The 27,314-nt window shown below is 29.0% G+C and overlaps 1 protein-coding gene across 2 annotated transcripts in view; it reads right to left on the bottom strand.

The window, feature by feature from the left end:
• Window positions 1-26,239, bottom strand: part of LOC126749701 (cerebellar degeneration-related protein 2-like) — a 33,528-nt gene extending 7,289 nt beyond the window's left edge. Inside the window, exons 1-4 of one of the 2 annotated variants that reach the window (XM_050459384.1) lie at window positions 25,873-26,239; window positions 3,514-3,626; window positions 420-637; window positions 100-358 (exon numbers count right to left, since the gene is read on the bottom strand). In XM_050459384.1, the coding sequence (XP_050315341.1) occupies window positions 100-358; window positions 420-637; window positions 3,514-3,626; window positions 25,873-25,939 (657 nt within the window). In that variant the 5' untranslated portion in view covers window positions 25,940-26,239. Of the gene's footprint in view, window positions 1-99; window positions 359-419; window positions 638-3,513; window positions 3,627-10,421; window positions 10,740-25,872 lie in introns of those variants that run through there. The other variant, XM_050459383.1, reaches the window with a different exon arrangement.
• Between the last annotated feature and the right edge of the window lie 1,075 nt (window positions 26,240-27,314).

Below are 27,314 nucleotides of genomic sequence, written 5' to 3'. Positions count from 1 at the left end.
AATCCACTAAAAGCTGCACCGCTACTATTGTATTGCAAAAAGATTAATAGAACTTTGATATAATGTTTCCAGAATGATTTGTGATGCCAAGGTTCTCACCTCATCAGTTTTCTGACTCGCAAAAGCTTCCTCGCCACGTTTCGGGCTTTTGGTTGCCGCAACGTCACTGTTACGTTTCAACGCGTCGATCTGCGACCTGACCTCATCCAGATCCTGCACGCTGGTTTTCCTCGACTCGCCCTCCTGTTGGCTCAGTTGGTTTTCCAGGGCCTGGTTCTGCTGGCACAGGTTTTCCAGTTGGCTTTCCAACGCGGCGGTTAGACGCTCGTACTTACTTATTTCTTTTGCAGACGATTCTCTGGATAATAAATAAAAATTGTTTTTTGTTCTTGAAGATTGATTACCGGGTGTATGCTTACCGGATTTCCTCGATTGCGGCGGTTAGCTCTTGGGTTCTCGCCTCGAGTTGTTCGACGTTCGCGTTTAGACTTTTGGCGTTTTTCTTTTCCGTGGTGTTTTCCAGCTGGAGTCGGTGGTTGGTCCGTTCCAGGTCCTGGATGCTGACCTCGAGTTGCTCGTAGATCCGCAATCGTGCATCGTTTACTTCTTTTAGTGCGACCGTTTGCTTTGTGAGATACTGAAAATAGCAGAGTTGAAATTATTGAAAGCTATAAAGAAATTGGAATTTGATTTTTTTTTTAATCTGTATATGCATCTGTCAACATCGTTTTTCTAAATCTCCATATTCTTGGCTTTATTCTTATAATATGCTCGATTTTTCTTTTATTCCTAACTTTTGAAATATTTTCTAACAATATTCCAGGCATTTGAAGTAATTTCTGTCATTTTCCCGATATTTGAAATATTCGTTTCAATTTTAATCAAAGAAATTTTAACTAACTGTTAATCAGTCGAATTTTATTTTAATCTTTCGAAAAAATTATTTTAAATATTGCAGGTATTTGAAAAAAAAATCATTTTTATTGAAGATTTTGACTTAATTTTTTAAAAAATATTTCAAGCATTTGCAATGTTTTGTAATTTAATTTAAGGCTTTCAGAGTAATTATTTAAACTCTTTTGTAATAATAAAAAAAATATATTCCAGGTATTTGAAATCTTTCCTTTAATTTTCTTGGCACTTGGTATTTTTTTAAATATTCCAGAAATTTGAAATTCGATTACACTGAATAATAAAAATTATTCCAAATGCCTGGCATATTACATTTAAAAAAAAATTCCAAAAGCGTGGAAAGATTAAAAAGTATTTCATATTAATCAGTTATTATTTTAATATTCTTTACATTACAAATAATTTTTGATTTTATTGTTTGTATGTTTTCTAGGGTTCGTTCTTGATTATTCTTTTATTTCAGATTTTTAAAATATTTTTTTTTAATATTCCAAGCATTTGAAGTCATTTCTTTAACATTTCAAATATTTATTAATTTTTCAAATATTTTTTAATATTTTTTAAAACTATTTTGAAAACGTTGAATAGTTTTCAAAATAGTTTTAAAAAATATTTCAGACATTTGAAATAATATATTTAATATTTCTGGAATCAATCGCATTTTATTCAAAGCGTTTAAAGTAATTATTTAAATTCTTTCAGACATTTAGAATATTTTTTGATTTTATATTAGATTTTTTGGAATTATTTAAAAATATAATATATTCTAGGAATTTGAAGTTATTTCTCTCATTTTTCTGGTATTTGAAATATTCGTTTCAATTTTAATCAAGTAAAATTTTAAATATCTGTCACTCAGTAGAATTTTATTTAAGGCTTTCAAAGTAATTATTTCAAAAATTCCACGCATTTGAAGTCATTTCTTAAATATTCCTGGCATTTGAAATATTTGTTTATTTTATTGACGGCTTTCAGAGTAATTACTAAAGATATTTTAAAATAATTTTTACAAAAAATACTCCAGGTATTTAAAATCTTCCCTTTAATATTTCTTGCATTTGAAATATTCGTTAGTTTTACATAAATATTTCATAATTCAAATTCAAATATTATTTAAAAGTAATTATTTAAAATTTTCCAGACATTTTAAAGAATTTTTAATTATATATTTTATATTTAAATATTTCAGGAATTTGAAATTTGAATATACTGAAGAATAAAAATTATTTCAATTGCCTGGAGTATTACATTTAAAAAAAAAAATCCAAAAGCGTGGAAAAAATTATTTCAAATTGATTAATCATTATTTTAATATTTCATGCATTCCAAATAATTTTCAATTTTATTCCAGACTTTCAGTAGAAATTTTTTATGTTTTTTAGAGTTCGTTTATTAATAAATTTGTTCTCGTTGGCATTAAATATCGTTTGTCTAAATATCCATATTCTTAACTTTATTCATATAATATGCTCGATTTTTCTTTTATTCCAGAGTTTTAAAATATTTTTAACAATATTCCAGGCATTTGAAGTAATTTCTGTCATTTTCCCGATATTTGGAATATTGGTTTCAATTTCAAAGAAATTTTAATTAACTGTTAATTGGTCGAATTTTATTTAAGGCTTTTGGAGTAATTATTTAAAATATTGCAGGTATTTAAAAAAAATATTCCAGACTTTTGATATAATTTTTAAAAAAATATTTCAGGTATTTACTATTTTGTAATTTTATTTAGCGCTTTCAGAATAAATTTGAATTTGTTTTTCTATCTGGATCAGTAACTGTATCAGTATCGTATCAGTATTAGTATCAGTTTCAGTGTCAGTATCACTATCAATATCAGTGTCCGTATCAGTATCATAAATTTAAATTTGATTATTCACGGAAGCTAAGTTATCAATTTCCTTTGATACAAACTATATTTCCTAATTTCCAAATCGCGTATTTTGAAAACTCATGCACGTACCGATTAATTTGATTTTGGTTTTATATAAAAGCTGATGAGTTTCTTCACCAAAAAGGTACTTACAAGTTTCCTTGTAGATACAACCATTTTCGAGTAATTGTGGAATATTTTCAATGGATGGGAAAAAATGTTGATACTGTCGAAGGTTTCATAAAAACCATCATATTTTAAAAACTAATAGTCCGATTTGATTGACTTTAGGTTCATATGAAAGCTGATGAGTTTTTTCATCAAAAAGGTTTTTACAAGTTTTCTTGTAAATATAACCGTTTTGGAAATATTGCGTAGTCTTTCAATGGACTGAAAAAATCTAACTACAGTCAAACGCTTTACAAAAATGATAATATTTTCAAAACTCATGGACAGATTTTATTGATTTTAGCTTCATATTCATCAAAAAGGTACTTACAAGTTTCCTCGTAAATCAACCGTAAATACAACCGTTTTGGAGTTATTGAGTAGTTTTTCAATGTAACGAAAAAAATTTTTATTACTATCAACGGCTTTACAAAAACCAATTTTCTTTGATACAAACTGTATTTCTGGTAACAGCGCCTGAAACTAAGTTGCGCAGTTGGACGCTGTTTCCAGATGTTAAGAAAATAATAACTTTTCAGGATTTTAATGTAACTAACCTCTATTTCTAACTTTTGATCCTCGATTGTCGTCTGTTTTTCTTTGAGCAAAGTTTCCAATTCTCGGTTTCGGTCAAGGAGTGTCTTTCCCAGTTCTGCAGCTAGGTGTAGATCTGCAATAAAAGCACAATCAATCATAGTACAACTATTTACCCAAAAGCAATTGAACTTAACTGTATTTACCGATAGTTTTTTTTTTGGATAGTTATGTACAACCGTTATGTAATATAATACGATGAATAATCGTCCGATCATGCCATTTAAAAGTTAACGTTGCATTAATGTTATTAACTGCTTCGTAACATAAATGTTAAACGTTGTAAATTTTAAATTAACATACATTTACAGAACATTAATGGCACTTGTACAGCAGATGGCTAATGGGCATATAAAGTCAGGCGCGTAAAGGAATCACTATATGTATTTTATCCCTGAACTTAACCTTGTATAAAAAAAATTATTTCCTGTATATGAACTGTTATATACACGACATATAATGTAAGCAAAGGTTAATTATACCTCATAGAACACTTGTACTTTGGTACTACTCATATTCGTTTTCAATTAATTCGGGCTTTTTTATGGGCAGTCTAATGGAACTATTATAATTTAGGCATTATATAAAGGAGTTATTATGTAATTAGAGATAGATAAGATACATGTTTATTTTTAACCCAATTAAGGCTACTTACACCGACCCAGTTTGTACCTACATCTAAACCGTGGGTGTAGCAATAACTCATATAAATATTTAAGTAGGATGTTCCTAGAACGTTCTAAATATCAACCATATAAAGAGCAATGCACTGACGTTGGCGCGTCAACGGCAACTTTATAAATCATTTTTTCTCTGTTGATTTACGTAACTGTTCCTCCCGACCATTAACCTCAATAAGGAGTTACCTAACGAACGAATTCTCGTTTGATAACTCAATTCTGCGATTATTTCCCTGTTTTCTTAGTTTAATTACAAACTACCATTCATCTGTCAATAATAATCGTCGATTCGCCACAAAATCCGAACGACTTTAATTGTTCGATCGTTTTGTTGTATATACCAACTTGCTTCGACGCTAATTACTTTAAGGAATTAAATTAAGGAAAGTTGAATTAGTGTGGGCACAATTGATTTATTCACTTTACTTATCGCACCTGTTAGCAGTAATAAACTGTATCTATGTTAATGTTTATTAATTACAGTGCTAATGTTTATTAATAACAAATAGCGCGAATAATTTAATAACAAGGAAAACCTTATGTGTGGCACACGTGTGAACGCGGCCCAATATGTGTCACGCATTTGTCAGTTGTCAATCTAAAGTGAGGCTAGATGGTTTTTTGTAGGGATGAATGTGGGGTTATGATAAACATTCAAAATGGCGGACGGGTGCCATCTTGGAAAAAAAAATGACCTTAAATGCCTGGAATAAAAAAAAACCAATTTTCGCTTGAATGCATGGAAGAAAAACATAATCTCAAATGTCTGGAAAAGTAAGAGAGTTATTACAGGCAGTCGTAGCATATCTGGAAACCAAGTAAAAATGACCCCAAACACCTGGAAGAAAAATAGTTTTTCAATTATTTTAGGCAGGTGCATGTAACAATTTTAATAAACATTTATAAAACTTCTAATAGTTTCTCGATTGTCCCCATATATTTCATTTACTCTAAAAATCTTGAATTGATAATTTTCTAAATAGTCAATATTCGAATACCCTTTCTCTCTTTTTCCTCTATTTTTTTTGCATACTGAAGCTTCATTTATTCCAGGAATGAATTTGAAATATTTCAGGATTACATATATTTCCCTTGATCCATTTTGGCATTTCAAAAATCTTGGAAATTTCATCATTTTTACCTGGAATGGAATAAAAAATGATTACGTTAGCCTGGAAGATACGAAAAAATCAATAATAAAATAGAAAATAATTTGAAATGCCTTAAATAGAATCAAAAATTACTCGAAGAGTATGGAAAATATGAAAGCCTGGAATAACCAGGAGATGCCTGAATTGAGCTCCAGAAGCCTGGAAAATATGAAAATTTGAAAGACATAAGAAGGTTAAAACTGAAAATGAGTTCAAAATGAGTTTTCTTGAATATTCATAAGAAATAAACAATGCCTGGAAGAAAAATAGTTTTTCACTTATTACAAGCAGTCGTAGAATAACTGGAACAAGTAAAAAATGACCTCAAACGTTTGGAAAAATAAGTTTTCACAGAGTGGCAGTTATTTTATTACATTTTTCCTTTGAATGCATGGAAGAAAAATAGGTTTTGACTTACTTCAGGTACTCGTAGCATTTTTTATAATTTGTTTCCATTAAATGCCTGAAAGAAGTAAAAAATTACCTTAAATGCCTAGAAATTGTTTTTACGTTTTTTTTTTAAAAGTATAGCGCCCTGAAGAAGTCTTAATATAGACCGAAACATTGTCAATAAAGAGAACAAATAATTAAACCCCATATATAACTCAACCCTAAGAACTCAAAACAATTAAACTGGGTCACTAAAGTAACATATTGAATCAATTATTGATTTATTCCATTAAATGTTTGGAAAGTGTAAAAATTGTTTTCAAATGCCTCGAAAATATATATATGGAAATATAACAATTGTGATGACATTTTATAAATTTTTCAACGTATTCTTAATTTTTTCCCTTGGCATGTAAAAAATTACCTCAAATGCCTGGAAAATAAAGAAAATCACGTTTTTACAGGCAGTCATAGAGTATCTGGAACAATTACGAAATTATCTCTATTCAGGCAATTGCAGTTATTTTATTCAATTTTTTCTTACAATGCCTGGCAGAAGTAAAAAATGACCTCAAATGCCTGGAAAAAAAAATTAATTCAGGCAGTTACAGTCGTTTTATTAATCTTTTTTTTTTGTATACCTGGAACAAGTAGCAAATGTCTCGTTCTTGTTAGGAAATGACCTCTGGGCGAAAAATAATTTTTTACTTATTTAAGGAGTAATTTTACAGAATTTTATATATTTTCTTCATTGAATGCCTGGCAGAAGTAAAAAATAACCTCAAATGCCTGGAAAAAAATTACTTATTTCAGGCAGTTACAGTCATTTTATTAATCTTGTTTTTGCATGCCTGGAACAAGGAGCAAATGTCCTCTACTTCTTAGAAAATGACCTCTGGGAGAAAAATTAATTTTTAGCTATTTCAGGCAGTCGTTTTAAGGAATTTTATATATTTTCATCATTGAATGCCTGGCAGAAGTAAAAAATAACCTCAAATGCCTGGAAAAAAAACTTAATTCAGGCAGTTACAGTCGTTTTATGAATCTTTTTTCTGTATACCTGGAACAAGTAGCAAATGTCCCGTTCTTGTTAGGAAATGACCTCTGGGCGAAAAATAATTTTTTACTTATTGAAGGCAGTAATTTTACAGAATTTTATATATTTCCTTCATTGAATGCCTGGCAGAAGTAAAAAATGACCTCAAATGCCTGGAAAAAAAAATTAATTCAGGCAGTTACAGTCGTTTTATTAATTTTTTTTTTTGTATACCTGGAACAAGTAGCAAATGTCTCGTTCTTGTTAGGAAATGACCTCTGGGCGAAAAATAATTTTTTACTTATTTAAGGAGTAATTTTACAGAATTTTATATATTTCCTTCATTGAATGCCTGGCAGAAGTAAAAAATGACCTCAAATGCCTGAAAAAAATTACCTATTTTAGGCAGTTACAGTCATTTTATTAATCTTGTTTTTGTATGCCTGGAATAAGGAGCAAATGTCCTCTACTTCTTAAGAACTGACCTCTGGAAGAAAAATTAATTTTTACCTATTTCAGGCAGTCGTTTTAAGGAATTTCATATATTTCCTTCAATGAATGCCTCGCAGAAGTAAAAAATGACCTCAAATGCCTGGAAAAAAAAATTAATTCAGGCAGTTACAGTCGTTTTATTAATCTTTTTTTTTTGTATACCTGGAACAAGTATCAAATGTCTCGTTCTTGTTAGGAAATGACCTCTGGGCGAAAAATATTTTTTTACTTATTGAAGGCAGTAATTTTACAGAATCTTATATATTTCCTTCATGGAATGCCTGGCAGAAGTAAAAAATGACCTCAAATGCCTGGAAAAAAATTACTTATTTTAGGCAGTTACAGTCATTTTATTAATCTTGTTTTTGTATGCCTGGAACAAGGAGCAAATGTCCTCTACTTCTTAGGAACTGACCTCTGGAAGAAAAATTTATTTTTACCTATTTCAGGCAGTCGTTTTAAGGAATTTCATATATTTTCATCATTGAATGCCTGGCAGCAGTAAAAAATAACCTCAAATGCCTGGAAAAAAAACTTAATTCAGGCAGTTACAGTCGTTTTATTAATCTTTTTTTCTGTATACCTGGAACAAGTAGCAAATGTCCCGTTCTTGTTAGGAAATGACCTCTGGGCGAAAAATAATTTTTTACTTATTGAAGGCAGTAATTTTACAGAATTTTATATATTTCCTTCATTGAATGCCTGGCAGAAGTAAAAAATAACCTCAAATGCCTGGAAAAAAAACTTAATTCAGGCAGTTACAGTCGTTTTATTAATCTTTTTTTCTGTATACCTGGAACAAGTAGCAAATGTCCCGTTCTTGTTAGGAAATGACCTCTGGACGAAAAATAATTTTTTACTTATTGAAGGCAGTAATTTTACAGAATTTTATATATTTCCTTCATTGAATGCCTGGCAGAAGTAAAAAATAACCTCAAATGCCTGGAAAAAAAACTTAATTCAGGCAGTTACAGTCGTTTTATTAATCTTTTTTTTGTATACCCGGAACAAGTAGCAAATGTCCCGTTCTTGTTAGGAAATGACCTCTGGGCGAAAAATAATTTTTTACTTATTTAAGGCAGCAATTTTACAGAATTTTATATATTTCCTTCACTGAATGCCTGGCAGAAGTAAAAAATAACCTCAAATGCCTGGAAAAAAATTACTTATTTCAGGCAGTTACAGTCATTTTATTAATCTTGTTTTTGCATGCCTGCAACAAGGAGCAAATGTCCTCTTCTTCTGAGGAAATGACCTCTGGGGGAAAAATAATTTTTAGCTATTTCAGGCAGTTGTTTTAAGGAATTTCATATATTTTCTTCATTGAATGCCTGGCAGAAGTAAAAAATTACCTCAAATGCCTGGAAAAAAATTACTTATTTTAGGCAGTTACAGTCATTTTATTAATCTCGTTTTTGTATGCCTGGAACAAGGAGCAAATGTCCTCTTCTTCTTAGGAAATGACCTCTGGGCAAAAAATAATTTTTTACTTATTTAAGGCAGTAATTTTACAGAATTTTATATATTTCCTTCATTGAATGCCTGGGAGAAGTAAAAAATGACCTCAAATGCCTGGAAAAAAAACTTAATTCAGGCAGTTACAGTCGTTTTATTAATCTTTTTTTTGTATGCCTGGAACAAGGAGCAAATGTCCTCTTCTTCTGAGGAAATGACCTCTGGAAGAAAAATTAATTTTTACCTATTTCAGGCAGTCATTTTAAGGAATTTCATATATTTTATTCATTGAATGCCTGGCAGAAGTAAAAAATTACCTCAAATGCCTGGAAAAAAACTTATTTCAGGTAGTTACAGTCGTTTTATTAATCTTTTTTTTTTTTTTTTGTATACCTAAAACAAGTAGCAAATGTCCCGTTCTTGTTAGGAAATGACCTCTGGGCGAAAAATAATTTTTTACTTATTGAAGGCAATAATTTTACAGAATTTTATATATTTCCTTCATTGAATGCCTGGCAGAAGTAAAAAATGACCTCAAATGCCTGAAATAAAAATAACTTTTCACTTATTTTATAGCGATATTCATTTCATAATTTTTTTCCTTTAAATACCTGGAAGGCATAAAAATTTACATTTACATTTCAAGCAGTCGAAGTCATTTTATCCTTCAAGTGCAGGCATTCGTAGCATATCTGGAATAAGTCAAAAAAACCTCAGATTCCTGGAAGAAGTAAAAAATAACATCAAACGACGGGAAAAAAGTGTTTGTAACTTATTTTAGGCAGGCATAGTAATTTTATTAAGTTTTTCGTTTAATTGTCTGGGAAATTTATAAAAAGACCTCGGGTGCTTGGAAAAATATGAATTTTTCGCTTATTTCAGGCAGTTCTAGTCGTTTTATTAATTTTCTATTGAATAATTATTGGAAATACCTGGAAAAGTAAGATTTTTTTATTGATTACAGGCAGTACAGGTTTCTTATCACTTGGAAAATGTGATCAGTGATAAAATTAAAAAGTTAGCAGAATAAGTAAAAAGTGACCTCAAATGCTTGGAAAAAATCACTTACATTATTACATTTCTAATCAAGGGGTTGTAGTTTAAAAAAAAATTACATCATTACAAGTTAATAGGCTATAAACAATTATTGCCATAGTAAATTACCGAAAGAATGGGCATAATTACACTTGCATATATATTGTTACATAAAATTCATTTGACTGAAATGAACCGTTTTGCAAGAGTGAATACGAGAATCTTAAATGGTCTTGGCGACCTTGCTTTACTTTATTTTGAAAATTGAATATTTTATTTAAAAAAAAAATAGGCGGATATTTTATGGGAACTATATACACTACAGTAAAGTTCATTAGCATTTAAACCTCGTAATTGTTGTTATTTTTTAATTTCTAGCATTGTTAAGATGTCTTATAAAGTTAAAGAGTGCAGGCACGCAGCTCGTTGTTGATGGTTAAATTCTCACGAATTAATTAAATTGTAAATATCACTGCCTTGTCTAATTATAAAGAATAAGAGGATGTTTGGTGGGAATTAAAACCGATGAACCTGAAGAATTTTAATTCCATGAAATTTTGCTCCTAAAAATTGATACCAATTTATACCTGATTAATATTCTACGAAACCCATTAATTGCCCATCCCTCATACCTGCATTGCTCTGCAGACACTCCAATTCGATGGTATAATCCCAATAATCAAGCGAGTTCAACGTCGAGTTCGTAGCCGAGTGCAGCTCCGATCCATCACTCATTTTTCCAGAAAAAAATCAACAACAATAGTACAAAAATGTTAGTACCTACACTAAAGTATATAAACACACACACACGCGAAAAATCGACTTTGTCAGCTGTTAAGGCGACAACATCTCGATGTATAAGAAACAACAAACTTCTTGTCCGTTGAAATGTGCGGTGGGTAATACCGTACTACCTACCGCTCCGTGGTACCTTCTGTGGTAATAACAGTGCGACTGCTGGTGCATTGATGATGGTACGGCGGTAAAAGCAAGATTATTGTCCAGTGCTAGGACCTGAGTGTTTTTTTTTTGGGTTTTCCTTAGGTTATATGGGGGGCTTAAGAAGGTTGTTATGGTACTACTTGTGGTGGTGTTTTAGACCACACTTAGCTGATTTACTCTGTATATTGAGATACTTTAGTTTAATAAGCATGATTTGTAAGATTAAATATCTAAGTAAGATCATCTATCTATTTAATATTTTTGAAAAAAGCAATGGATGTTTTTTGAAGTGTCTATAAAAATCTTAAAAATGGTGGTGGTTTAAAATCATTAAAGTTAAGAAAGTTATGATAAAAACAAGATTATCTTTTATCAAAACAAAAATACCAACGTGTTCCATGACGATATGTTAGACACTTCTAACCCTGATGCAACCAAGGTATCAAAACCAGGAACATGTATCCAATGATTCTCTAATATTTATATAGGAATAAAATTGTTCGGTCAACGGTTTTTGAGTCAAATTAAAATTTTACTTTTTTGGCAATTTCACATCTCAACTGATTTACAAAAATTGGGATAACTTTGTTACTATTACAGATAGAAGAATGAATCAAACGTTAAAATATGTAAAAAAATATTTCAAATTTTTTTTATAAGTATAATAATTTCTGAGAAATTAACGGTTTTTGAGAAAAATTAATATTGAATTTTTTTGACCCTTACTGGGATAACTTTTTTACTATTGGAGATAGAAAGGTAAATTAAAGGTTGCTTTGTGTACCCACTGATTCTCTATTCTTTATGTAAGAATAAAGTTTTATGGGAAATTAACGGTTTTTGAGAAAAATATAATTTTACTTCTTTGCCATTTTTATGGTTCAAGTAATTTTCCAAAACTATGATAACTTTTTTGCTACAATAGAGAGAAAAGTGAATCAAAAACTGATTTGTGTATTTAATTTTTCTCTATGTTTTAGGTAAGAGTAAAATTTTATGAGAAATTAACGGTTTTTGAGAAATCTTTATATTTTACTTTTTTTGCCAGTTTTACGTCGACTGATTTCCAAAAACTCATATAACTTTTTTGCTGTTATAGGTAGAAGAATGAGTCAAACGCCAAAATATGTAAAAAAATATTTTCTATTCTTTTTATAAGAATAATAATTTATAAGAAATTAAGGATTTTTGAGAAAAATGAAAGTTGTACTTTTTTCCCAGTTTTCACGTCTCAACTGATTTTGAGATACAAATATAAATCAAATACTGAAATATCCAAATACATAAAAAAATATTCTCTGTTATTTCGTCATTGCTTTAATCGCATATTTCCGGGCATCCTACCAACTGCTCCAATAAAACTTATACAAATTCTTCAGGATTTCAATATTTTATATTCCGATTTTATTCAAATGCCTGGAAGAGTTATGCTTTAGGCACTTCAATTGCTGGTATTGGTATAGGTTGCTTTTACATAAATGCTTGAAAAAATTACTTCTTCCAGGCATTTCAAGCCATTTTATATGCATTACAAGCTGTCAGTGCCTTAACCTGATATTTCCGGGCATCCTACCGACTGCTCCAACAAAACTTTTACAAATTCTTCAGAACTATTAAAAGTTTTAAAAACCATAATTTCTGTAGACCTTGAGAATTTAGACCTTGTATCTGGTCTACTTTTTGAGTATTGGGCACTTTGTGAAATAAAAAAATATAATTTTTCCAAAAATTTCTTTTTTTCTCGAAATTCTGTTCATATTTTGAAAAACACTGAAATAAGTACCCATTTAAATTATTCAAGGAATACGTGTACAAATTTTGAAAATTGTATCTGGCCTACTTTTTGAGTAATGGACACTGTGTAAAATTTAAAAAAATAATAATTTTTCATAAAAAAAAATTTTCTTAAAATTCTGCCTATATTTTGAAAAATGTATCGAGTCAAATTGTTAAAAGGATACGAGGACAAATTTTCAAAATTGTATCTGGTCTACTTTTTGAGTTATGACCACTTTGTCAAAAGTTATACCTATGCCTAAACGACAATAAACAAACAACTTTTAGGCATCTTGTCACCAAAAAATAACGATTTATGGCATGTTGTAAATGTCAACGGGCATGTTAACATTAGACACTTGTGTAATACATCATACATAATAAATTACGAATTTTTCCTTCGAATTACGGAAGACTAGAACGCGAACCTTGCATTTAAAAAATTATCTTACAATATTGTTTTTAAGTGGGATACACTTTATTTAATGTCACTATATACCGCTATTAACATTTAACCGTTAATATTTTCGCGTGTACGTAACATGAATCGATAATTAGTCGATGTTTTAATTATTAATAAATTTGCATACAGGCAGGTAAAATAAAATAACACCCATGTGCCTCGCACATTGGTCAAACCCAAATGGATTAATTTATTGTAGGGTTTAGCGAGAAGACGGTCTGACTGGCCACCCTTAGGATTAAAATTTATTTAGCCCACAATAGGGTGGAATTTTAGGCCATAAATGACGCCAAACATTTTAATCCCCTGAACAGACCTGAAGTCGAAACAGAATTTGGAAATTTTGAGTTAATTCAGGCCAGATGGAAAATTACTATTGAGATAAATATAAATAAAGTACCAGTTCCATAGTTCTTGGAGGTAATTTTTTAGGTTAGACGAAAGATGATGAGGTGCTACTGAATCCAGCTCCCATAAATCCAGATATTGCGTGACAATCATTCAGAAGATTTATTACATATGCTATACTCAAACTCAAAGTGGACGAAACTCTATTACAAGACAATCATGGGTGGACTCATAAACCCTTAGATAAAACAACGAAGATTATTAAAAGCTTCTACATGCAGAAGATAAAATAACGAAGTAAAGGGTGTTTTTAAAGTCAAGTCATTTACCTTAATTGCTTTTAGGATTCGTCAAAAGACGTTGATATACCAAAAGACCAATTACACACCTTTGCTTTAATTAGTCACTTTTTCCAGGCTCTTTAGGAACTTACTTCCAGGCACTTTAAGTAACTTAATATCCTGAACTAAGTGTCTCACTAACTAATATAAATACCTAAAAGTAGCCTTCAAGTGACGCATAAAAGGGGTTTAAGTGCCTGAAACAAGGATTAATCAGCTTGGTTTAAACGACTTATATCTCAAAAACTACTGAAGATAAAAATGTGAGATTAATACTTTTATAATGAGAAAAGAGTACCCTATGAATGTTGTTTGACGTATAAAGTGATCCAGGCAAAACGTTCCAAGTTATCCAGGTCCAAAATCTATTTAAGAGTCTAAAAAATTATTTTTTTCTGAGCTTCAACCGCATGATTTTTAAGCGTTTTTCAGGCACTGTGTTAACTTGTGGAAACCCTTTAATTAATTAACTATTTATTCCAGGCTTTCGGATTAATAAATAAATTTCTTCCAGACATTTGAGGTACTTCTATGACCGCTGCTTAAATTAGCCACTTCTTCCAAGTTTTTTAGGAACATGCTTAGAGATTACTTTTAGGCACTTAAGGTAACTTAATATCCTGGACTAAGTGACTCACAAATCTAAATACTTGAAGTAGCCTTTAGGTGACGCAAAAAAGAGGTTTAAGTGCCTGAAAGAAGGATTTATCAGCTTGGACTAAGCGACTTATATCTCAAAAACTAGTGAAGATAAAAGTGTGAAATAACTACTTTTATAATGAGAAAAGAGTACCCTATAAATATTGTTCAAAATATAAAGTGATCCAGGAAAAACTTTCCAAGTTATCCAGGTCCAAAATCCAAACGAGAATTTATTTTGTATGCTGACTATAAGAGTGTAAAACTTAATTTTTTCTGAGCTTCTACAGCATGATTCTTAGGCGTTTTTCGGCAAATTTAAAGGCAATTATAAACAAAAATCAATTAGTCACTTGTTTAAGTTTTTCAAGCATTTATTCCAAAGTGTAGGTCACCCTAAGAGAGATTAAGAGCCTGAACTAAGTGCATTCTTAACTTTTAATCGATCACTTATTCCAGGAATTTAAATTGCTCAGAAGTTACTTACAGGCACTTAAGTTAATTTATAGAAATCTTTTAATTAATTAGATATTTATTCCAGGCTCTCGGGTTAATAGATAAATTTCTTTCGGGCATTTGAGGTACTTCTGTAATTGGATACTTATTACAGACTTTTTCTTTAATTAGCCAATTTTTCCAGACCTTTCAGGAACTTACTTAGAGACTACTTTCAGGCACTTAAAGTCATTTAATATCCTGGACTAAGTGACTCACAAATCTAGATACTTGAAGTAGCCTTTAGGTGACGCAAAAAAGAGGTTAAGTGCCTGAAAGAAGGATTTATCGACTTGGACTAAGCGACTTATATCTCAAAAACTAGTGAAGATAAAAAATACTTTTATAATGAGAAAAGAGTGCCCTATAAATATTGTTCAAGGTATAAAGTGATCCAGGCAAAACTTTCCAAGTTATCCAGGACCAAAATCCAAACATTTATCCAATCCAAGCATTTATTTTGTATGCTGACTATAACAGTGTAAAATTTAATTTTTTCTGAGTTTCTACAGCATGATTCTTAGGCGTTTTTCGGCAAATTTAAAGGGAATTTTAAACAAAAATCAATTAGTCAATTAATTTGAGGTTCTTCTGTAATTGGTCACTTATTACAGACTTTTTCTTTAATTAGACACTTTTTCCAGGCTTTTTAGGAACTTACTTAGAGATTACTTTTAGGCACTTAATATCCTGAACTAAGTGTCTCACTAATCTAAATCTTACTTGAAAGTAGCCTGATGCAAAAAGGAGTTTGTGAAAAAAGTGCCTGAAATAACGATTAGTCAACTTGGACTAACTCGTCGAGCAATTATCATGTGTCAATTATCATGTTTCAAGTCTCCTGAAGTTTAAAAGAACGTTAACGTTTTTAAATTTGATTAATTAAACTAAAATCTTCCAAAGGTGATCTTTAGTCAGCAGATTTAAATATTACCGCAGATAATTCTAATACAAATTTAAATAACTCTGAAAAGGATCCATATTTTTATAATGTACATTACATTTATATTGGACCTGTACATTTGTAATGTACCTGAAACAGCTAAGACTATACATTTAAATGAAAATGCTAAATATTTTTTTTAATCTATATTTCTAGGTACATTGTACACACATAATTTTTAAAGTCTTTTATGGGTATTCTTGTAAAAAAATCTTGAACGGAAAAAATCCTAGAGCACAAAATTTTTGTTTGTGATAAAGTTGGTTTCTTATGATAAAAAGTTAATTTACTTCAAAATGTGCAAAAAAAGGAAAATTGTCAAGCAATTATTAATATATGAGTATTTTTTTATTCCAATACTAATTTTTATTCAGTTCTTAAAGCATCTGGTTAAGTTTATGAGTTTTCTGTTAAATAGTGTTTTTATTTTTTTCTAGTCTTTGTACTCGTTCCTTAACTATGAAATGCACTTAATATAAAAATGTCGATTTCCTAACACGTTACCGGCATTAAATTAATAGCAAATACTCGTATGTCATGTTTTTATTTTATGCTTTTTATACGACTTGAGGCGATTTCGTCTAATCACTATAATAGTTAATTCCCACGCTTTTGTCAATCGAAACTCTCATTTAATTTCGTACTTTGCACAGGAAATATTACCGATAAATGATTCGTTAAGATTAGAAGGGTCTTGTATTAATTGCTTTCTAATTACAATCATTACTCTGTCCAAAAAGATCTTCATAAAAGGAAGATTTCCTTAATAAACTATGAATATGCAGAAGGAAATCTGCTTTAATAGACAAAGCATATACTTAATCATTAAAATATGCAAATAATGTCACAGTTCTTATGATTTGTAGTGTAGTCATTCAAATGACAAAATATTTATTTATATTTAATTTTAATGATGTTTAATATAGGCCAAGTGATCATTACATAGCGAAAGTTGTATCAATAAAGGCACATAAGAAAAAACGCTATTCTATTCTTCATATATCTTCTTTCATTGTAATTTATATCATTTTTTTAGCTGGATACAGGTGCATGCTTCTAAGAGATTAAATTGCCATCTGGTTTAAATTGCGAATAAAATAGAAAAAAAAACTGCAAGTATAAAGTTACCGAAGATTCTCCAGTTTCAGTACACAACAATTCTTTTTTACATTACGTAAGTTACATTAATAATAAACAATTAAATTAATTTTATTAGTGATAAACAATTATGCCTGTTTGTTTGTTCTATGCGAACCTTTTAACTGAAATTTTCGTTTAAGTAATTACGACGTTTTATTGTTAAACTTTCTTAACTTTATGTGTGAAATTAATGGAGGTGCGTTGACCCGCCGGTGCGAATAAGCCACAGAAAATTAAGTAAATAACCGCAAAAAGTAGGAAATGGATTCCGGTGCGTTTTGCTGCTGATAAGTTTTCACTCTTAAGGCGTTATTAATTAATTAATTACTTATTGGCCATTATGATACATAAGCTGAATAAAATCAGTTTCGAGACATTTATGATAGCAATAGAAACATCGGGAGGAGTTAGGACGTACCGCACGTTATTCCTTTCATTCGTCACGTACTAATTGCCGCCATGAATTCGCTATGTAATTAGGTAAATTGGAATGCTGCAGCAGCAGTCTTCGGTAGAAATTACCCATAAAAATGTTGTTAAAGAATAGGCAAGGCTGGTTTTTATTTTTAAATAAATTTAATATGCACGGTTGCTTTAATGAAGTCATAAAAGTACTTTGTAAGACTGAGAGATGTTTTATAACATTTATAAAGAAGCTTGAGAGCCTGAGGATTACTTTATGAATCTCAAAACATCGGCGATATATTTTTGTGTGATTGTCTAAGGAACTTGACCTATTTATATCAAATAATTGCTTTTTTCCTTCTTTAAGACTTCAATATAAAAATTATGGATTTTTGCACGTGATTACCTTATTGAGGCCAAAACGACGACAAAATAGAATTTTTGAGCAACTCTTAACTTAATTACACCGTACAGATGCAAGTAAGAAATTTCATTGTGTTTTTAATTATCAATTACTTTTTTGTACATTGATTAGTATTTACGCATTTTTTAAAGTCCTGAAGATTACCTCATTAACGCCAAAACTTCGCTAGATAGACTTTTTGAGGATTTTTTTTTGTTTATATTTTTTAAAGGAAAAGCTCTTTTACACGGGAAAAGTTTATTATTAAAAATGTGGTTTTTTGAACATATGCTTGTATTATTGTAATATTTTTTGACCTAATTTCACTGTGTAAAGGTTTATTACTTTTTGCTTGGTTTATTGATTATTACTTGTTCATTTTGCAAAGTCCTGAAGATTACCTTATTGAGACCAAAACGTAGGTAAATATAATTTTCAAGCAATTTCTTAATTTATATATCTTACAGCAATATAGTTTTTATTTGATAAAAAATCCCTTTTTACACTTTAAATTTAAAGTTAAAAATGTGGTTTTTTGAATGTAAGCAATCTTAATATGTAAAGGTTAATAATTTTCGATTTGCTTATTGATTATTATTCGTTAATTTTTAAGTCCTGAAGATGACCCCATTAATGCCAAAACGTTGGCAAAATTTAATTTTTGAGGATTTTTTAAAATTTTAACTTAATTTTTTCTTTAAAAAGAGAAACCTTTTTACAAGAACAAGTTTAATGTTAAAAATGTGGTTTTTTGAACGTAGGCAATTTCATTGTGTAAAAGTTACTGATTTTCGATTTGTTTATTAATTATTGTCCTGAAGATGACGCTATTTATGCCAAAACATCGGCAAAATAAAATTCTTGAGCCACGTTCTTATTTTAAACTTTTTTATTATTTACAGATGCATTGTTTATTTCGTAAGAAAAACCCTTTTAAATTTAAAGTTAATTTATTTTTTTAATATTAAAAATATGGTTTAATGAACGTATGCAATTTAAATGTTTTGTTTTCTGAAATTTGAATACATTTTTCGTTTAAAAAGAAACACTCTTTTACATTGAAACGTTTAATATAAAAAATGTGGTTTTTTGAGCGTAGGCAATCTCAATATGTAAAGGTTAATAATTTTCGATTTGCTTATTGATTTTTATTCGTTAATTTTAAAGTCCTGAAGATGACCCCATTAATGCCAAAACGTTGGCAAAATTTAATTTTTGAGGATTTTTTAAAATTTTAACTTAATTGTTTCTTTAAAAAGAGAAACCTTTTTACAAGAACAAGTTTAATGTTAAAAAAGTGGTTTTTTGAACGTAGACAATTTCATTGTGTAAAGGTTACTGATTTTCGATTTGTTTATTGATTATTGTCCTGAAGATGACGCTATTTATGCCAAAACATCGGCAAAATAAAATTCTTGAGCCACGTTCTTATTTTAAACTTTTTTATAATTTTCAGATGCATTTTTTATTTCGTAAGAAAAACCCTTTTAAATTTAAAGTTTAATATTAAAAATATGGGTTAATGAACGTATGCAATTTAAATGTTTTGTTTTCTGATATTTGAATACATTTTTCTTTTAAAAAGAAACACTCTTTTACAGTTAAACGTTTAATTTAAAAAATGTGGTTTTTTGAGCGTAGGCAATCTCAATATGTAAAGATTAATAATTTTCGATTTGCTTATTGATTTTTATTCGTTAATTTTTAAGTCCTGAAGATGACCCCATTGATGCCAAAACGTTGGCAAAATTCAATTTTTGAGGATTTTTTAAAATTTTAACTTAATTTTTTCTTTAAAAAGAGAAACCTTTTTACAAGAACAAGTTTAATGTTAAAAATGTGTTTTTTTGAACGTAGGCAATTTCATTGTGTAAAGGTTACTGATTTTCGATTTGTTTATTGATTATTGTCCTGAAGATGACGCTATTTATGCCAAAACATCGGCAAAATAAAATTCTTGAGCCACGTTCTTATTTTAAACTTTTTTATAATTTTCAGATGCATTTTTTATTTCGTAAGAAAAACCCTTTTAAATTTAAAGTTTAATATTAAAAATATGGTTTAATGAACGTATGCAATTTAAATGTTTTGTTTTCTGATATTTGAATACATTTTTCTTTTAAAAAGAAACACTCTTTTACAGTTAAACGTTTAATTTAAAAAATGTGGTTTTTTGAGCGTAGGCAATCTCAATATGTAAAGGTTAATAATTTTCGATTTGCTTATTGATTATTATTCGTTAATTTTTAAGTCCTGAAGATGACCCCATTAATGCCAAAACTTTTAAAAAGGTTTCTCTTTTTTTCTTTAAAAAGAGAAACCTTTTTACAAGAACAAGTTTAATGTTAAAAATGTGGTTTTTTGAACGTAGGCAATTTCATTGTGTAAAGGTTACTGATTTTCGATTTGTTTATTGATTATTGTCCTGAAGATGACGCTATTTATGCCAAAACATCGGCAAAATAAAATTCTTGAGCCACGTTCTTATTTTAAACTTTTTTATAATTTTCAGATGCATTTTTTATTTCGTAAGAAAAACTCTTTTAAATTTAAAGTTTAATATTAAAAATATGGTTTAATGAACGTATGCAATTTAAATGTTTTGTTTTCTGATATTTGAATACATTTTTCCTTTAAAAAGAAACACTCTTTTACAGTTAAATGTTTAATATAAAAAATTTGGTTTTTTGAGCGTAGGCAATCTCAATATGTAAAGGTTAATAATTTTCGATTTGCTTATTGATTATTATTCGTTAATTTTTAAGTCCTGAAGATGACCCCATTAACGCCAAAACGTTGGCAAAATTTAATTTTTGAGGATTTTTTAAAATTTTAACTTATTTTTTTTTTTTAAAAAGAGAAACCTTTTTACAAGAACAAGTTTAATGTTAAAAATGTGGTTTTTTGAACGTAGGCAATTTCATTGTGTAAAGGTTACTGATTTTCGATTTGTTTATTGATTATTGTCCTGAAGATGACGCTATTTATGCCAAAACATCGGCAAAATAAAATTCTTGAGCCACGTTCTTATTTTAAATTTTTTTATAATTTTCAGATGCATTTTTTATTTCGTAAGAAAAACCCTTTTAAATTTAAAGTTTAATATTAAAAATATGGTTTAATGGACGTATGCAATTTAAATGTTTTGTTTTCTGAAATTTGAATACATTTTTTCTTTAAAAAGAAACACTCTTTTACATTGAAACGTTTAATATAAAAAATGTGGTTTTTTGAGCGTAGGCAATCTCAATATGTAAAGGTTAATAATTTTTGATTTACTTATTGATTATTATTCGTTAATTTTTAGGTCCTGAAGATGACCCCATTAATGCCAAAACGTTGGCAAAATTTAATTTTTGAGGATTTTTTAAAATTTTAACTTAATTTTTTCTTTAAAAAGAGTAACCTTTTTACAAGAACAAGTTTAATGTTAAAAATGTGGTTTTTTGAACGTAGGCAATTTCATTGTGTAAAAGTTACTGATTTTCGATTTGTTTATTAATTATTGTCCTGAAGATGACGCTATTTATGCCAAAACATCGGCAAAATAAAATTCTTGAGCCACGTTCTTATTTTATAATTTTCAGATGCATTTTTTATTTAGTAAGAAAAACCCTTTTAAATTTAAAGTTTAATATTAAAAATATGGTTTAATGAACGTATGCAATTTAAATGTTTTGTTTTCTGAAATTTGAATACATTTTTCCTTTAAAAAGAAACACTCTTTTACATTGAAACGTTTAATATAAAAAATGTGGTTTTTTGAGCGTAGGCAATCTTAATATGTAAAGGTTAATAATTTTCGATTTGCTTATTGATTATTATTCATTAATTTTTAAGTCCTGAAGATGACCCCATTAATGCCAAAACGTTGGCAAAATTTAATTTTTGAGGATTTTTTAAAATTTTAACTTAATTTTTTCTTTAAAAAGAGAAACCTTTTTACAAGAACAAGTTTAATGTTAAAAATGTGGTTTTTTGAACGTAGGCAATTTCATTGTGTAAAAGTTACTGATTTTCGATTTGTTTATTAATTATTGTCCTGAAGATGACGCTATTTATGCCAAAACATCGGCAAAATAAAATTCTTGAGCCACGTTCTTATTTTATAATTTTCAGATGCATTTTTTATTTAGTAAGAAAAACCCTTGTAAATTTAAAGTTTAATATTAAAAATATGGTTTAATGAACGTATGCAATTTAAATGTTTTGTTTTCTGAAATTTGAATACATTTTTCCTTTAAAAAGAAACACTCTTTTATAGTGAAACATTTAATATAAAAAATGTGGCTTTTTGAACGTAGGTAATTTCAATGTTATAGTTTTTTTTTATCGTTATGATTTGTTTATTGATTACAGTCTGTTCATTTTGTAAAGTCCTGAAGATTAACTGATTGAAGCTTAATATTAAGTTTAATAATAAATATATGGTTTTATGAACGTATGCAATTTAAATGTTTTTTTTTTCTGAAATTTGAATATATTTTTCCTGTAAAAAGAAAAACCTCTTTGACAACAAAAAGCTTAATATTAACAATTTGGTTTTTTAAAGATATGGTTTTATGAACGTCTACTATTTCAAAATATATTTTTGTAACTTGAATACATTTTTTCTTTTACATTGAAACGTTTAATATAAAAAATATGGCTTTTTGAACGTAGGTAATTTCAATGTTATAGTTTTTTTGATAGTTTATTGATTACAGTCTGTTCATTTTGTAAAGTCCTGAAGATTATCTGATTGAAGCTAAAACGTCGACAAAAATCATGTTTAAGCATTTTTTAAAATTTTTATCTTATTTAGATCTTACAGATGCACTTTTATTTAATAAGAAAAACCTCTTTTACAGGACAAAGTTTTATATTAAGAATGTGTTTTTTTGAACGTATCCAATTTAATGTGTAAGGGTTATTAATGTTTGATTGTTATTTGTTTATTTTGTAAAATCCTGAAGATTGCCCTATTGAGGCCAAAACGTCCTCAAATAAAATTTTAAAAATCCATTTTTCTTATTTATACTTTACAGGAATGCAGTTTTTATTTAATAAGAAAAACGTTTTTTTTACCTACAAAATAATATTTAAAATATGGTTTTATGAACGTTAGCATTTCCAATCTCGAAAGGTTATCAATTTTTGATGCGTTTATTGATTATTATTTGTGCATTTTCTAAACTCTTGAAGATTACCCCATTGACGCCAAAACGTCGGCAAGATTAAATTGTTGCGTATTTTTTTATTTTTAACCTAATTTTTTCTGTTAAAAGAATAACCCCTTTCATAGCAAACTAATTATTAAAATTATGGTTTTTTGAACATAATTCTAATGCGTAAATGTTATTCATTTTTGATTCGTTTATTCCTAATTATTTGTTCATTGTCTAAAGTTCTGAAGGTCATCTATTGAGGTCAAATCTTTATTATTAGATCTTTTTTTTGTATCGATAGTTTTTGTGTTATATCATTAATATTTTTTTCCGTCACACTCAACAAGTTTATGTAAATATATATAGTGATGTAAATAAATAAATTATATAGATGAATTTTTAGTAATTTAAAACTAAACAAGTACATTTTTCCTATAAAATATCTTTGATACTTAAATTATGGTTTTTTGGACGTTTACAATTTGAAAGCCATCTTAGCCTTAGTCTGTCTTATTGCACTGATTGTGTACTTATTTATTTTATAACTTTTATCACACTATCGAGATTTACTATTACTGAGCCCTGAAGATAACCTCTTATTGGACGTTAAAACGTGCACAGTTATATGTTAACCTACGTATTAAGTCAATTACGTGCATTTCTCCCTTAATAATAAAACATCTTTATAAGTAAGAAGTCAATATTAAAAATATGGTTTTTTGCACGTAAGCATTTTGTCAATTAATTAACGTTATTCTACTAACACCACCAAGCATAATTTTTTACCAGAAACCAGTAGTACAGAATAACAATAAATTATTATAAGCATTAATCACTTTTATTGCGCATAGTAATATGTTATAATAATATTATTAAACCGTCTAAAAATAAACGAACATTGCCTCGGTGAATATTTAATAGGAAAGCCACTTTAAACTAACAAACTTTGAGTTTTAAGGTTAAATGCCTATACAACGTTCGTTACATTATAACATGTTTGACCTTGCGTATATTTTTTGCCTAATTTTAAATAAACACGCGAAATTTACCGCCTCGTTACCAAATGGAAACAATTTAATTTAATTTAATTTAATCTTAATTCAGAGTCCCTCGATAAACTTGAACTCTTCGATCGAAGTTCTTAATTCGAAAAACAGTAAAATCTTTGCAGTTCGTTAACCACAAGCGTCTGGACCGCAAATTCCGAAAATTCTCGGTCAATTTTTTTGTTCCTTTGGTTAATTAACCATTAAAATTAATTTTAAATTTACTTAATTTGACGTTAGTTTTTACAAAGCAATGTGGTGTATATAATAACCGTTATTAAATTTCTTGTAATTTTTGAGTGTAAGAATATTTAATTTTCTTTCATGAAGTTAATCCTTGAGGAAAACTTGAGTCAAAGAAAAAAATATACATCTCCTAAGAACATTCATGTGGCCACGTAAATAACGTCGTCAAGTTTATAAATCCACTATATTAAACTTTGTATTCCTATTTAATAAATAACAAATTAATTATTCACTTTAAAAAATTACTCATAATAATTGTCCTATTGCTTTCTGTTAAACAAGTGGGTAACCTTCCTATAAGACATTATGTATGTATGTATGTATGTATGTATGTATGTAAATTATAAAACTTTTACATTTAAAATGGCTATTTTAATAATAATTTACTTTATAACGTGAATTAAATAAAGTCATCAAGAGGCGCGAAAGTACGAAAATAAAACGTAATTTTAATGTAATGATTGTTTTCTACTTAATGATGTTTCCACTCTCGAGTGACGGAAGACGGATCATAAGATTAAGAGAAAATAATGGAATAAAATCCATGTTTCTGCCTTTCGGGTACGAAATTCAATTTAGGATTTTTGCGTTATTAACGGCGAATCCGCGTGATTAAATTGCGGTAGTCGGTACTTATGAAACTCTAGGCACCATTTTTCTACTCGGTTATAATAAGACGTTCTCGTTAATGAAATGTGTAATTGTTGTTATCGACATAAATTGCTTTTGTCTTGTTTAATAATGTTTTGTAATAATCGACTTTGCCATTGAGTGGAATGAAGACTGGATGAAGAATATCATGTTTATGATTTAAAAATAAGTAAAATGGTGCAGAAGTTTGGATTTTCTGAATATAGTTGAATCACACTATAAAAAAAACAATTTTTTGACAGGCGATTTCAGAGTTTTATTTAATTCTGACTGCCTGGAAGGAGGAAATAATTTTTTTTCTGATTCAACTACTTCCCAAAGTCTCCTTAAGAAACCAGAGTGACCATTTTCTAAAAATGGTTGAATCATACTATAAAAATATCAATTTTCTCACAGGCAGTTAAGGGGTTTTTATTTAATTTTAACTGTCTGTAAGAAGGAAATAATTTTTTTGTCTCTGATTCAACTACTTCCCAAAGTCTCCTTAAGCCACCAGAGCGTCCATTTTATGAAAATGGTTGAATCATACTATAAAAACATCAATTTTCTCACAGGCAGTTAACGAGTTTTTTATTTAATTTTAACTGTCTGGAAGCAAATAATTTTTTCTCCGATTCCACAACTTCTTTAAGTTTCCATTTTAATCATATTATTAATACAAAGTTCCAAGGCCAAATCAAATTTTAACTTAAAATGAATTGTTGACATACGTTAACATTTATCTGAATTCACTAACTACTTAAGTGTTTGTAATATTAAATAAATTAATATTAAATTAGTTAAATCCACTTAATGGTAATTTTAAGATAAGCAACTTGTAAACAATAGTTTTACCCTGGAATTTCGAAAAAACGAGTAAGAATATAAAAAGTGCCATAGGAATTATTATTTGTTGACCCTCGTCTCTTTCACTCTATGACAAGTGGCATTTCAAGCATTGTTTTCCTAGCCAGAAAATATAATATGCCGAAAATCCTTTTTTTTCTTCTAAATATGTATAGCAATCCTCAAACAAACCAGTTGAACTTGAATAATAACCCCAATTCATCGATCAATCATTCCAAATCGATTCATTTAAAATCCCACCCTCGACCTTACCTTCTAACATTCTACTCCGAGTAAAATCGTCCTGGGAAACGTCCACAAGCTCCTTAATGGTACTCATTCTTCCAACCCTATTCCACTATTCCATTAAAGCATAATTCCACAAAGACCTATTCCAAATCAAAGGAGAAATATTCGCGCATATTAGTCACGTTTCCTCACACTCGCGCACGACATTGACGACGACATGCAACCCACTCGATTAATTTTTTTTTCGCAATTAGCGACTGGATTAAATTACTAAAAAAAAAACAGAAAAGAATTGCGCTCGTAAGTAGCGTCGGTAGTCGACTAAAATGAAATTTATTAATCGACGAGGGGCGACACAATCAACCGTAGAAAAACCAGCTGATTCGCGATAGTTGTTCCATGGAAGTAGAGGCGTCGCGACGTCGCCGTGGTAAGGGCGTCGTTTTCGAATCGATTCAGTATGGGGTGGATGCGACGTTATCGCTTCTTCAATATGTTCAAACTCACACTCAGGTTGATGTTTGTAAGGATTTCACTAAGGCGTTTAACAACATAAGTCATAATCTTTTCAAAATCATTTGAAATCGCTTATTTCCGTATTAATTGGATAATTCTATTTTGGAATTGTCAGGAAAAAAATATACTAATATATTACAAGTTGTATAACTTACATCACATACACAAAAAAATTATCCTAAATAAAAACAATCACAATACATAGGTACATTAAAACAATTATATTAGATTTGATCATTAGATTTATATCATTAGGCGAATATCTTTAAGGATCTTATTTCTAGACCCTTTTGTACCAGTGAGAATTTAAGATTGTTGGAGTAACGTGTGTATATGTGTTGATATCTCCAAATGTTGCATAGTGACTCAGATATTTATATATGTAGGTAGAACACTGGATAACACATATATAAACCAACGATTGTAAGGATCCTTTCATCTTTTAAAGGCTTTTTAAGCAACTGCTGAAGTTATTGAAATCTATACACTACAAATCAAGATATTGACATTTTTCTCACTGGAGTGCCTTGAAGGAATAAAATAATTTCCCTCTTATTGGCAACTGAATATCTTGATTTCTAGTGTCTAAATTATTGTAGTAATTATTGTCTAAAATACTCCAAAGGCATTTCAAGCAACTACTGAAAAAATTATTTAAATCCATACACTAAAAATCAAGATATTGACATTTTTCTCACTGGAGTGCCTGGAAGAAATAAAATAATTTGTCTCTTATTGGAAATTGAATATCTTAATTTCTAGTGGCTAAATTATTAAAATAGTTATTTTCTAAGATACTCCAAGGGTATTTCAAGCAACTACTGAAAAAATTACTGAAATCCATACGCTAAAAATCAAGATATTGACATTTTTCTCACTGAAGTGCCTGGAAGGAATAAAATAATTTCTCTCTTATTGGCAACTGGATATCTTGATTTCTAGTGTCTAAA

Source organism: Anthonomus grandis, unplaced genomic scaffold (genome assembly GCF_022605725.1).
Source record: "Anthonomus grandis grandis unplaced genomic scaffold, icAntGran1.3 ctg00000502.1, whole genome shotgun sequence".
NCBI classification, from domain to species: Eukaryota; Metazoa; Arthropoda; class Insecta; order Coleoptera; family Curculionidae; genus Anthonomus; species Anthonomus grandis.
The sequence above is the reverse complement of the archived record's forward strand: the minus strand, read 5'-3'. Positions and strand labels throughout refer to the sequence as shown.